General features: G+C 36.4%; 1 protein-coding gene across 1 annotated transcript in view; it reads right to left on the reverse strand.

Annotated features, from left to right (window-relative positions):
* The window catches only part of pod1 (coronin), a 588411-nt gene that overhangs the window by 443483 nt on the left and 130329 nt on the right, over positions 1–14599 (reverse strand). The window contains exon 7 of the mRNA XM_090381732.1: positions 12549–12673. Coding sequence (XP_090237858.1) covers positions 12549–12673 — 125 coding nt within the window. The remainder of the gene's footprint in view (positions 1–12548; positions 12674–14599) is intronic.

A 14599-nucleotide genomic window follows, 5' to 3' on the forward strand; every position in this document is an offset into this window, starting at 1 on the left:
AATCTGTACTGGCGATCGTTGATCAGATGGGAGGTTTAAGAGTTGGTGGTTAATTGAATTCTCCATTACTTTAGAGAGTAGAAGTAATTTCTATGGGACGATATTTGGATAGGATGGATTTGTCACCCTTTTTTAGGAACTGGCTGAATATGAGCAAATTTTCAAGCAGAAGGAAAATGTTGACATCAGAAGTTTTGAAACAGTAATCCGACCAAGGAAAAGAAGAAAAGAAATCTTGCAAGTCATCCCATTTTGCATTCTTGTAATGCCAAACAACACGAGGTTGGGAATAGCTATGAGATAAAGACTCCATTGGAGAAGAGACAATCACCAAGTTGTGATCTGAGGTGCCTAAAGGATCACTTACCTCGACCGTCTACTTAGAAGGGTTGTTTGTGAGAAAAAGATCAAGCATGTTGGCTGTATGGTTAGGATAGTCTGGTATTCTTGTAGGTAAATGAACAATCTGTGCGAGGTCATTAGTACAGTCGGTCATCGACTTACAACCGACTGACAGGTCGTAAGTCGATCTGGTCGTGTGTCAGCCACATATTTATTAACAGTATTTTTTAACCTTTCTAATCTTTTTATCATCTTTATAATTTATTTTTATAATCTTTTATTTTTCATTTTAAATACAGTAATGTTTTTATCTTTTACTTAGCGATTCTGTACATACCTTCGTTTCTACGCCTAGGCTATCTCTTTCTATGAGGTTAAATTCAAACGTTCTCTACATTTTAATTGGTTTATTATTCATACTGTTTATAAAAAAACAAAACTACAATCTATAATTATATTGTACATAATGTGAAAAATAGTACTCTACATAATGTACTGTAAACACAAAAGTACAATCTTAAATTAATGTAAAAATTAATAAAATTAAATTTACAAAATCAATATTTAATCTTTGCTTGTGCTGGGTTGTGCATCGTCAGGGTCATGTTCTTGGGTTGAGGTAGGAGATGTTTATTTATAGAGACATTATGCAAAGCAAATCTTTTTTTAAAATGCTTAAACCACCCAGTACTAGCCTGAAAATCTTCTGCATAATCATCTCCAGCGCGTGATTTTAAACTCTGCAACAAACTTCTAGCCTTTGCTTGCACTGTGTGAAAGCTCATGGGTGTATTTTTTTGTATTAAATCTTCAACATAAACAACAATTTCTCCATTTCATGGATGGGTTCCAGTCGTTGTTTGGTTAAAATTGTAGACTTAATAGGTGCAGAACCTTTCACAGCTTCCCGAATTCTTTCTTGTATGGTCGATACCGTGGAATGTGATAACTTCAAGTCACATGCTATCGTATTCACTTTCTTTCCGCCTTCATACTGCTGGATAATTTTAATTTTACACTCTAAATCAATAGTTTTCCTTGACTTCTAAGCTGGTATATGTAGATGAAGGCATTTTCCTTTTACTAAACATTTTATGGGTATTTCAGTAGAATTTTAATTAATACATCACACGCAATAGATGCTTGAAAGTGACTGAGTGTATGTGCCTGCCCTCAGGCCTCCCGTCATCAATGTGCCTCCTCACCTGGTTGGTTTATTATTAATTTATTCATTTATTTATTATTTATTATTTTTTTTGTGTTCGTAAGTGCGGCCGGTCGTAAGTCGCATAGGTTGTAAGTCGACGACCAAGAATAATTGCAAAAGTCTCGGCATCTCGACCAACTGGGCCCAGTTGGTCGAGATGCCGAGACTTTTGCTTGTTGTTTGGTTTTTAGGAGCATTAGCAACTAAGGCCATATTGCTCCAGGATATGCGGTGGTCATTCCCTGACCTTTCCGCATCCTCCGTATTTGGTGGTGACGGGCTCGAACCCCGGTCTAATCAAGAAGCATGTGCTACGCACTGCTGCTCCTTCCCACCTGGCTACGGAGGCGCCCGAGACTTTTGCAATTCACAACCTATGACTAGAAAACAGAAGCCAACTAAAATCACCAACGAAAATTACCTCACTGTTAGGAAAGTTGAACTGGAAAAAGTCAAATTGCAAAGAGAGGAAGTCAAAGTGTTCCAAGTGATTAGTGCAATTGAGAGAATGGTAGAGACAACAGATGAATTTGACAGAATGACATAGAGAGATTTTAAGCCAGAGAAGATCGAAAACAGAAGATTCCAAATTACCAAGTCTGACATGGAATATCGGAACGGACATGTCTATTGTTGCCAAAAAATATTCAGGAACTTTTTTGAAGGATATTCGTACTTACAGTTCCAAAGGATTTAACACTCTAAATAGTGCAGCATATATAAGGTGCCCATTTCTTGTCTTGATCACCTAATTTGCAGCCAAAAGTTCATATGCTTTCTTTAATACAGTTATAGACTGTCTGTGAGATTGAATTCTGTAATCACAACTAACAGAAGCTATCTGGTGATTTAGCACACTAATATAACATTTTAAAAGCACACTTAATTTACCTTGATACCAAAAACTTTAGATTCTAAGAGCATGAATATTTTTTTTTTATTATTATTTTTTTTTAATGAGAACCCCAAGCATAAGAGGTATTATTATTTCACCCTGATTGGGGTTCCACCTCATAACGGGTATTGCTACCAAGTACACAGGGTGGTTTTTGTTATGTCTGGTGTTACTGTTGGTCGAGGAACTCTCTGACTATCCTACAGGTGTTCAGGATTGCGACTTTCTGGAGTTCCTTGTAGGTGATGCTGGGAGATCTATTGCTGCTAGGCTGTTATGTAGGGTCTCTGGCACCATACCTGTGGTTGACATGATGATCGGGCTGGTTATTACTTGTTGCATATGCCACACATCTCGTGTCTTAGGTTGGTGTACTTCTCGATTTTTTTCCCAAGGGTTTTCTGCAGGTTGCCAGTATTGGGTACTGCCATGTCAATCAGATAGGTAGCCTTTTACTTCTTATCCACAAGGGTTATGTCCGGTCTGTTGTGTGGGATTGTCCCATCCATTATTATGGCGCAGTCCCAGTACAGCTTGTGGGTTGGAGTCTCTAGTACTGCCTGGGATTCGTATTTGTAGTACGGTACACTTTCTTCAATCAACTGGTATTTCCTTGCTAGCTTCTGATGTATTATCCTGGTTATTATTATAAGCATGAGGTTTATGCTGTACCTGCCAAAAAAAAATTCTGAATTAGCCTGAGTGAGAGAGATGTTGTTATGTTATTTGGTTTTTAGGAGCATTAGCAACTAAGGCCATATTGCTCCGGGATATGCGGTGGTCATTTCCTGACCTTTCCGCATCCTCCGTATTTGGTGGTGACGGACTCGAACCCCGGTCTAATCAAGAAACATGTGCTACGCACTGCTGCTCCTTCCCACCTGGCTACGGAGGCGCCCTGAGTGAGAGAGAGAGAGAGTCAGAAGTAGAAGGGAATCACCAAGAAAGAGAAGAATGATGATATATTAGAACCTATAATACTTAGTACCATGCATGGGTTGAAGGTTGAGAAGATGAAAGAAGACAGTTGTGGATGTCAGACTCGAATTTCTGCAGACTATAATTTTCAGGAAACGCATATGAAGGGGGGTTTTTCCAGAAAACTGAAGTTGTATGAATAAATGAGGAAGAAGAAAAGTTGGTTCTGTGAGTTTGAAGTTGGACAGCAAATGGATGTTGACTGTTTGTGGCATGTGTTTGGACTGCTTTGGAAGAGAAAGAGAGTGTGGAATTACAGAAGCCAATTCAGAAGAAGAGTGCCCGGGGAAGTATCTATAGGAAAGGCATGCGGCAGAAAGAGAACATCTCTGAGGCAGAGACTCTGTTAGAGATGAGTCATTAATTAACCTAACTGCCCTCTTCTGAATGGAATCTAGACGTCTGAGACAAGTTTTGGGGGCACTGCCCCAAATGTGGAAACAATATTCCATGCTAAGGCAGATTTGCGATTTGAACAGAGTGAAAACAGCTGTTTGGAAGAAAAGTAACACCGAGAAGATTGAAAGAGAAAACCGCTTTTTAGATGCAGATGAAGCAATATTTGTAATGTGCTTATGCCAAGGAAGATTAGAAGTCAGGGTAATTCCCAATAGAGATATATGATCTTGCCTAGAAACCATAATGTCATCAAAGATAAGCATAGGAACAGAAGAATCCTTTTTGTTAGATAAGATAATACTAAGTTTTAGAAGGAGTGAAATCAACTAAGTTACCTTTTCCCCACAGGAGAATTACCTAGATATCAACATTTAATGCTGCATAAGCTTGCTTTCTTGCATCATATGCCTCTACTAATGCTAATGCTAATTTAAGGAATTAGTGGTGGATATTTGAGAAGTTGAAGCTGTATGAGCACGGTAAATTGTTTGAAACTGGAATGTGGAATGCAATGTGGTTCAGCAAAACTATGGATAGGATTTCCAATCAATGGAAGAAGGTCATTAATATACAAGATGAAAAGAGTGGGAGAAAGAACCATATCTCGGGGAACACCAGATTAGTGGAGAAGTTAGAAGACAGAGAGCCATCTACCATTATCCACAGTGAGCAGTAAGAGAGAACACTGGATACCCAATTTAAAAAAAACAGTTAGGAAGCCATAAGCTGGAAGCTTATTTAGATCTTTATGCCAAACACGATCAACAGTCTTTGAAATGTCAAGAGCAACTGCTGGAGTTTCACCAAACTTTTCCATTGAATTTGTCCATAGATGGGTAACATAAGCCAGAATATCACCGGTGGATCAACACGGACAGAATTCATACTGGCAATCATTGACCAGATGGCAGGTTTCTAAATAGTTTTAAGAGTTGGCAGTTAATTGATTTTTCCATTACTTTAGAAAGAGTAAAAGGAAATGCAATGGGACAATAATTGGATGGGAGGGATTTGTCACCCTTTTTAGGAACTTGCTAGATATGAGCAATTTCCAAACAGAAGGGGAAAACACCTTTGGAATACGAAAATGAAAAAAAAGGTGACACAGAACAGGAGTAAGTTCAGGAGCACAGGTTTTGAGAAGCTGTGGAGCTTTCTTAGCATCAAGGTTGTCAAAATCCTTCTGACATCCTTTTGACGGAAAACCACAGGGAGCATTGAATGAAGTGCACTGGGAATGGTAGGAGGTGGTTTACCAAGGTCATCAATATGTGAGTTAAAAGAAAAGTAGGACTATTGTTTTTTATTTATTTATTGTACTATGCAGTCCAGCCAGCCTTCCTGGCATCCCTGCCACTAATCACAATACTGTACAGATATTTACAGGCTTACATCACTAATTCCCACTCCATTACAAGATATTGAAGTTCTGCACTTTATATTTCCTCACAAGTATAAGACATTGAAGAACTGCAGTTCATATAAAATGAATTTGGAGTCCCTGCTGCAGAAAGTAGCTGGTGAGAAATGGCCAATCTGAGAAAGAAAAGTCTTTTTAATAAATGAAATATTGCCCAGAAAGCTGAATTCCACACCATGGAAATATTCTCCAAAGTAAATTGCAGTCAGGCCGGAAAAGTATTCTCATCAGTAAATTGTAGTCAGAAGATGAACACAGATCTATTGCAAATGCATCACCTTCATAAGTGTTGAAATATGTTTTGTCAGAGATTTCCAATCAACTCATCCAGTACACCGACTTAAAAGACCAATCAGTGATGAAATGCACAACCTGAATCACCTATCCTCGTCGAGTACTCACACTTGAAATACCACTCAGGGAAGCAGTGGTCCTCGAATACTCTGCCTTGAAATACCACTTAGGGAAGCACCTGTCCTCGAATACTCCACCTTGAAAGAGCACTCAGTGATGAAATGTGGGCTAACTAGGGATGTTTGTCTGGCCTATTTGTACTAGTCATCTTGAATCATTAGTGATTATCTAGCAGCTGCCAAAGCTCATGTCTGCAGTACCAGGAACCACATCACACAGCTGTCATCCACAGCACAAGGAACTGCCCTGCTGTAATCTGATGATCGACAAATGAAACAGCTCACCATAGGACATCATGTTGTAGGAACTGGTGACACCTTGGAATTACAATTTCAGCATAATTTAGCCGGAGGATCAACTCATGCAGCAAGGATCATTCAAGAAAATGTTATAGGAGCTTTCACGGCATGGTTTAAATTGTTTTCAATATGACGTTGCATGGTTTACATTTTAAGGAAGAAATAGTCACCTACTACTGAAGAGGATGTTGGTTTCACCTCCATAAAAGATGCAAGTTTTACAAAAGTTAAATCACATCTTCTGGTTTGATTGCCACAGCTGACAGAAACCTTCTACATGTATCAGTTTGAGTCATGAAAAACTAGAATGTGCTACATCCATTTCACTCAAGAAAATTTGATGTGCCATTAAGATACTCAGCTAATTTTATCAGCATTGTTATAACAAGTCAGCTTTACCTTTGGCTGATGTGGCAATAGAACCAGAGGAGAAGGGCAAAAGTTGCAGCCAATAGCTTTGGCAAGAGACCAGAATGCTTGACTACCATTTGAACAAGAAGCAAGTGTTCTGCTCTTTGCCTATTTGAAATCTAGTTTGGACTGATTAATAGCTGCTTTATAATTGTTGCGAACTTTGGTGTAGGAAGAAACTGCACCTGGAGATTTGGATACAAGCCAATCATGATATGTAACATTCTTATCTTGATCCTGAGCATATTTATTGGAAAACCAAGGTTTAGATAAAGGACAAAATTTTAAGGTGGAGTGTGGAATAAAGGATTCCATCTCTACAAGAATACATTCACTTAAATAATCTGAACACACACTGACATCATTACTTTGAAACAGTAATCCAACAAAGGAAAAGAAAAGATCTCCCAGATCATCCCATTTTGCATTCTTATGATGCCAAACAACACAAGGTTGAGAATGGCCATGAGAACAAGGCTCCATCAGTGAAGAAACCATCACCAAGTTGTGATCTGAGGTGCCTAGAGAGCCATTCACCTTGATTATGTACTTGAAATGGTTGAGAAAAAGATCAAGAGTGTTGGCTTGGTTGTTGGTTAGGATTGTCTGGTATTCTGTAATTAAAAGAACAATCTGTGCAAGGTCATTAATAATTGCAAAAAGCCTCAGTATCACAACCTGTTGGATCTGTGACTGAAAAGCGGAAGCTAACTGGAGTTGTGAACATTAAAATCACTAAGGAAAATTACTTCACTGTTAGGGAAGTTGGCCTGGAGAAAGTCAAGTTTCAAAGAGAGAAACTCAAAGAATTCCAAGTGATTAGTGGAGTTGGGAGAAAGATAGAGGTAGCAGATGAATTTGACAGAATTAGGTAAAGAGATTTTAAGCCAAAGAAGATTGAAAAGAGGAGATTCCAAATTATTAAGTCCCTGGACTTCTTCTTCTTTAATGCTGCCGAATGGCGTTTGCGACTTCGTTTTGATATTGTTCTCTGTCTAGCGCTGCGTGTAGAATTTGTGCTGTTGTCATGTGAAGCCAGGTGTTGATGTTATCTAGCCATGCCATTTTCGGTCTGCCTGGGCATTTCTTGCCTTCGATCTTTCCCTGGACAATGAATACCAAATATGCACAACTACCACCTTTGAAGCAAAATGAATCGTATAGTGAATAATTATTTGATAGTATGAACCAGAGCTATAATGCTCAATACATTCTACGTTGATATCAATATTTATAAAAGAATAAGAGAAATTTACCTCAATATGATACATAGATCACTTCAGAATGATACTCTCCAGAAATTAAAACAAAAACAATTAAAAAATCGAAAATCTTACATTACAGTAAGAAATAATTAACAATAATTAAAAATCAAATGAACACAATTAAAAATTAAGTAAAAAATTTATTTAACGATAAAAATTTCAAAACGATTTAATTTTTTACCTAATGTTTAATTGTGTTGAGTTGTGTTAATTTGATTTTTAATTAATTGTTAATTTTTTCTTACTTTTCAATTTTTTAATTGTTTTCATTTTAATTTCTGCAGAGTATCATTCGGAAGTGTTCTACATATCATATTGAGGTAAACTTCTCTTGTACAAATAGTGAATAATTATGGCAATTGAGATGAGCAGTGGTTGAATCAACCGATAATTGAATGCTGTCAGAAAAAGAACGTGAGGTTTAGCAGAATGTAAGTCGAAATGGATATCATTCAGATTGGAACTGTGACCACATGTATTTGTGAAATGAACAAGGAACTGTTTGGGAGGCGTATATCTTTTCACAGATAAGTCTGTTCTATTGGTTTGACTATTCACGATATGTTCAGTAGTAAGAAAAGGAGAAGAGGATAAACTGTATGAAGTAATGAAATTTTTGGATATGGTGTACACACAGCAAGAATATACCCAGTGCCTTGATATAATGTGTCCTCAACAATGCTCCACCACATACACATACACACTACTCAAACTCCCTCCAGTCACTCTCTGGCATAGTAGAAGCAGCGAGATTATATACTAGATGTTCCTGAAGCCTTCTAGAGAGTTATTAATAGGTTCTGTTGGCTGGACTATCTAGTGACTGCCTGTGAACAGAGTTTTAGAGCTGTACCCTCAAAATGTAACAGAGATTGTATCTTGCCATGATGTCCATCATAGCCTCAAAAGTCATCAATACTGCGTGATGGAAGAGATTGGGGGGGGGGGGAGGTTGTCAGAGCTTTGCTCTGGAGACTAAACATGGATTCCACCATGCCAAGCCTCCAATATGCAAAGTGGTTATATAGCACCACTTGCTGAGAGTCATCTACCACCTAGTATTGCCTGGTAATAAGGAGGCTTCTTGTTTGTTATTTGGTTTTTAGGAGCATTAGCAACTAGGGCCATATTGCTCTGGGGATATGCAGTGGTCATTTCCTGACATTTCCGCATCCTCTGTATTTGGTGGTCACGGGCTCGAACCCCGGCCTAGTCAAGAAGCATGTGCTACGCACTGCTGCTCCTGCCCACCTGGCTACGGAGGCGCCTCGGTAATAAGGAGGAGGTGGCATTCCTCCATGTAATGTGGTGTGGATGCCACAGCTTAACTCCTGCTTACTTTGGTTTGCACCTTTGTGGTCAACTCCAGTATACAAAGTGCTGTATTTCAGGACTTGCACATGGAGGCTATACCCAGGGTTATTAACAGCCCTACCAGGATTTGGTGGTGATAGACCGACCAGACCTTGCCAAAATTGAGTTCATTTAGCTTGTGTGTTACCCAAATATCAGTTCCATCAGTGTTTTAGACTCCCTGGTAGCAAGCCCAACTTGACATACCTGAGAGAATGTCTATGACAGCCTCAAGTACCCATATACATTTACTAATGTGCCACAACATTAACTCACAGACATAACTCTGAATGATTTAACCTGTCCAGGAGGTTAGGTTTTATATCCATCTGGCATGCAAGGTTCAGGTGGGAACAGAATAGTCTAGAAACTGTGGCAAGATCTAAAAAAAACACCTAACTCCAGAACTTGTCAGCTAGCAGTCAAACTAATATGAATAGATGAACCAAAATCTAAGTACGTAAAAACTAAAATATGAAATACCTTGTAAACTGAGGGCACTAAGGAAAAACAGACTGTATTTTGAAATTAGTATTAAAGAATATACTAAGTCCAGCATATTTTTCTTGAAAACATTTTTCACTGTTGTTCAGTGCAATTGGTCCACTAAGCCACGAATGCTCTAACTGCTGATGATCCTGTACAGGTTGCTGACAAATTGGATAAATATTTTGCATCTAATTCACACATAAAGAAGTCTTTAAGAATAGGGACACCAGAAGTATACATAATTCTAACTGGGAGTTAATGATTATCATTATGATAACTAAAAGGAAGGTGGAAGAGAAACTGTTGAACCTAAAGAAAAACAAAAAAAAGGCACCTGGGGCTGGTGGAATCTATCCAGTTGTATTAAAAAAGCAACAAAGGAGGTAAGTACTCCTTCAGCCATAATTATGAGAGCATCCTTGAATTCATGGGATGCCTCTGCAATGTGCATATGTTTCTTCTATTCACAGAGAGGAATCAGAGTGAATTGAATAATTTAGAAATCTGTAAGCTCAACGTTTAACCACTTAATAATCAGGTTTTTTCTCAAGAAAACATCCAAAACTTGTCGTGTTTTTCAGTCTACTTTTCAAAACCCGAGTGTTTGTGTCCTCACTCTAATAATATTTCCATTTACAGTCTGAAACCATATTTACCTGGAGTTGTACTTAAACACCCCAATGAGTTGGTTTAAATTTTAACTGCCATCTTGAAACAAGATGTTTGTCATTCAATATAAGCACTACCTGTGCAGATCATGTGCTTACAGTCTGGTTGCAACTAAAATTCTCTTTGGGGTGGAGAAGTAAGTGGGAAGGAGACATACACTTGCTACATTACTCTCACTGTGGTACTTTTATTTTTAATTGCCATCTTGAAATAAGATGGCTGCCACTGGAATTATAGGTGCAATCCATTCGGAACACTTCTGTTTACATTTAAATCAAAACAAAATTTGAAACAAAAAAAACATTGTTTGAGAAGATCAAAACAATTATTGATTGATTGAAATTGAGAAAACTGAAACAAACTTTTTGCAAGGGAAACCAAAATAAGAAAAAAATCGTTGCTGGTTTGAAGCACTGGCTCCATCAAGTTCAAAAATCATATATTCTTATTGTGCTTGATCTTTGTGCTTATTGTGATTAATTAGCATTTTTTTTTTCCATATAAAAAAACACATTTAGAAGGAATTTTGATTCCTTCTAAATTAACAGCTAAGCAAATTTTTTTGCTAGATTTAATTTCTTATCAACTGTATAAATTGGCAGCTGGCTTCTGTTAGAAACAGTTGTTTTTCAGGTGATGGTATTTCACTGTTAGCATAACACATTCTACAATTATACAGTTATAGAATGTGCTATGATTATGTTTATTCCGAATTTTGGATGGCAGAGCAAATTGTCATCTTGAAGTTTCTTTCTCCCTATTTGCCATTCTGTCAAACTGCACATTCCATTTTGTCCTGTCTATGACTGTTAATTTTTGTGTTATTCAATTGCTGGAATCTGAAGACTTGGGCATAAAATTTTCTGATAGCTGCACTTTGAATTATAAAAACGGAGCTATTAAAAATTTCAGTTGAACCATCATTTTCAGAAGACTTACTAATACTTGAAAGTTGGCAGCTATCATATGCTTTCAGTAATAGAACAGAATTAGTTTTTACAGAGAACTTTATCATTGCTTGGAACATTGAATCATTTTCAGATGGTTGCTCCATTTCACCATAATCTAATGCTTGAATTGTTTAAACTGCTTAGAATATCCATATGATATATATATATATTTTTTTTTTTGTATAGTTTAAGTACTATTAGTAAAATAGGTAAGATATATTTCATATAGGATAAGCTGGTAGCTATTTAACCCTATAATAGCCATAACTGGTCCACGAGGCCAAACTTAGTAAAGGATGATCATTAGTCAAAGTAAAAGTAAAAATAAAACAAATAATAAACATAATAATAATATATATCAAGTCAATTATAGGTAATAGGACACACTGAAAGGGACTTTATCGAGGGCTAACCTTTTCAATGTCCCCCTACAATTAACCCCGCTATCAGTTTCTGATATCATCTGCCTTAAACAGGCAGATGATATCAGAAAACAACACGTGCTCTACAGCGTGGTCTTTCTTATATTTCATTTTTGTGGTAAGTTTGATTTTGCCTAACTAGTTTGTTATTCTTAACGTAACGTTTTACCACGATTTAAGCATGTAGGAATTAGCCTTTCCACTGTCCGCTTCTTTTCCATAAAATACATTATATTATCCTACTTTGCTGCATTATACTTATGATATACCAGGATCTCTTTCTATAAGGGACGGGAAGTTACGCTCCCGGTAAAATCCGACATACATTTGCATTATAGCTTTCCCTTTACTTTTAACTTTTTACTATCATATTCTATTTTTTTTACCTCATGAACTATTAGAGTAATTCGAGGGGGATTGAGGTACTATTGCTTTTCTTAAACCTTGAATCCATTCTCCTTTTTTAGCTTTTGCTCCTTTTGTACTTATTAATACGATATTAATTGAAGGATATTGGTCATTTATTACTCTTCTTCCTTAATATATGCTTTTGCTGACTTAGCTATCGGTAGGGCTAAAGTCATCCAGCCTGTTTGTTAACAACAAAATTATTTTCTAACTTTAATTATACTTATCCATTTATCGCATTAATTACCTTTTGACTGTGTTAAACAAGCAGATGATATCAGAAACTGATAGCCAGGTTAATTGTAGGGGGACATATTGAAAGGGTTAGCCTTTCAATATGTCCCCCTATCATCCTTTACTAGGTTTGGCCTCGTGGACCAGTTATGGCTATTATAGGGTTAAATAGCTACCAGCTTATCCTATATGAAATATATCTTACCTAGTTTACTAACTGTACTTAAACTATATAATAAGAGTGATGTAATGTTCTATCTAGATATGTATAGATGGCATTAATCAGTTCTTGTTTAGTTTACTTTACATAAGTTATTTATTAATTTTCTATATTTTATATATATATATATAACACACAAAAACATACATACATATATAAAAAGAAATACCAACTTGAGACTCTTCCTTATTCCTTGGATCCCAAATTGAAAGTTTATTGTCTCTTCCAGAGCTTATTAACACTGTTCCATCCAATTTCCAACTTAAACTTTGAATTAAATCTTCATGACTAGTGTGCGCTTAAAATATAAATAAAAAAGTTCCAAAATTAGAATTGATATTTAGAATTTCCAGTAACATGCAATCCATAACAGAAATGTAGTGCAATGTATGAAAACTGGCAATGGGCTCTGGCAATTTCCAGTTTTTGGCCATAAATCTAAATAAGCATGAATTAAAAATAAATGCCAAAATCAAAGCACAAGAAAATGGGAAAGGCACCAGCAGTTTGGTTTCCTTTTCATCTCTTATTTCTTTAACTTGGCAGTGGTTGTGGGTCACCTGGCAGGTACTCCTTGAAAATAACATTCTTGCATTAACTATTAATCAATATTTAAAAATCAGAAATTTTTTTCTATCTTCATAAATATAATGAAGCTTTTACTGCAATAGTTTCTGAAGTGATTATTTTATGGTTTTTTTTGTACAGAAATTATACAGAACTTGTCGGGCGACCTATCACCATCTTTGCAATTATTTGGCTTTTAGCTTAAGAGTGGCATGGTACTGGGTAAACACCAACACATGTTTATATTTTCAGGTTATTGTTTTTCTTTTCCAATTAGTTCAATAAATATCTAGGTTTACTCTAGTTGTTTCTGAAAGATTTATTACTGTTTTCACATAGGAAAGACAAGAACAATGTGCATACTTCCTGCAGGTAGTATGCACATTGATATTCTCTCAATGTGCATACTACCTGCAGGAAGCAATATACAAAATTTTAAATTGTATGCTGTAAAGCATGGCACATTTGAAATAAATTTTAAATTAACCTGAAAGCAGAAGTAAGTAATATTGTCAAATATATATATATATATATATAATACTGTTCAATTTTTTAATAATATTTCTAAACATAAAATCCGAAATTTTATTTTGTTTTCTTCTGAAATTTGGTTACCATATATTCCGGTGTATAATTCAATCTTTGAAGCACAAAACAATCATTAAAATTTTAAGGTTGCCTTATATGCTGAATATAAAATCTTAAGAATGAATTCAAGATTAGTTTCAAATTAATTTAGAAAGCCAATTAACACCAATGTACTTAGTATTGCTAAATATATTGGTATTATATCTTAAAAATATACATCCAATAAATACATTTGTGAGAAATATATTTATTACATATATATTTCCAACAAATACACATTGTCTTGATTTGATTATCAGCAGTGATTCTTCATGACATAAGAATCTGCAGATCAAGGAACCACTAGATGGCAGTGATCACAGTGTACTAATGTGGGAGTTACCTGAAAGCAGAAGTAAGTAATATTGTCAAATATATATATATATATAATACTGTTCAATTTTTTAATAATATTTCTAAACATAAAATCCGAAATTTTATTTTGTTTTCTTCTGAAATTTGGGGCAAAGTGCATCAGGGGCAAAGGGAAGGGTTTTTACTTTCATAAAGGTGACTACATTGATCAGCATTAGCATTAGTAGAGGCATTTGATGCAAGAAAGCAAGCTTATGCAGCATCAGCCAAAAAAAAAAAAAAAAAAAAAAAAACCCACTTCCACTTCACCCCTCTGTTCGTTCAAAATACCTGTCCAGCTGAGCCTTAAACTTGTTTAGGCTATCAACCTCCACCACAAGGGATGGAAGTCTGTTCCACCAACCAACAACCCGCTGGCTAAAGGCAAATTTCCGCACGTCTATCCTACATCTGTCTTTCCTCAATTTGAATTTATGCCCTCTCAGGTGATTTTTCTGAGCTAGAGGAAGAATCCCATCAGCATTGAGCATGCTTAAACCATTCAAGGCTTTATACACCTCTATCAGATCACCTCGCTGGTGCCTAGTCTCCAGACACTGTAATTTGCAAAACTTAAGCCTTTCTTCGTAAGAGCACCCCTTTGTTCCATTCACTAATCTTGTTGCCCTTCTCTGTACTCGTTCCAGCAGCTCTACATCCTTCTTGAAATGAGGTC

Source organism: Mastigoproctus giganteus, chromosome 9 (genome assembly GCF_048544385.1).
Source record: "Mastigoproctus giganteus isolate SK-2022 chromosome 9, ASM4854438v1, whole genome shotgun sequence".
NCBI lineage: Eukaryota > Metazoa > Arthropoda > Arachnida > Uropygi > Thelyphonidae > Mastigoproctus > Mastigoproctus giganteus.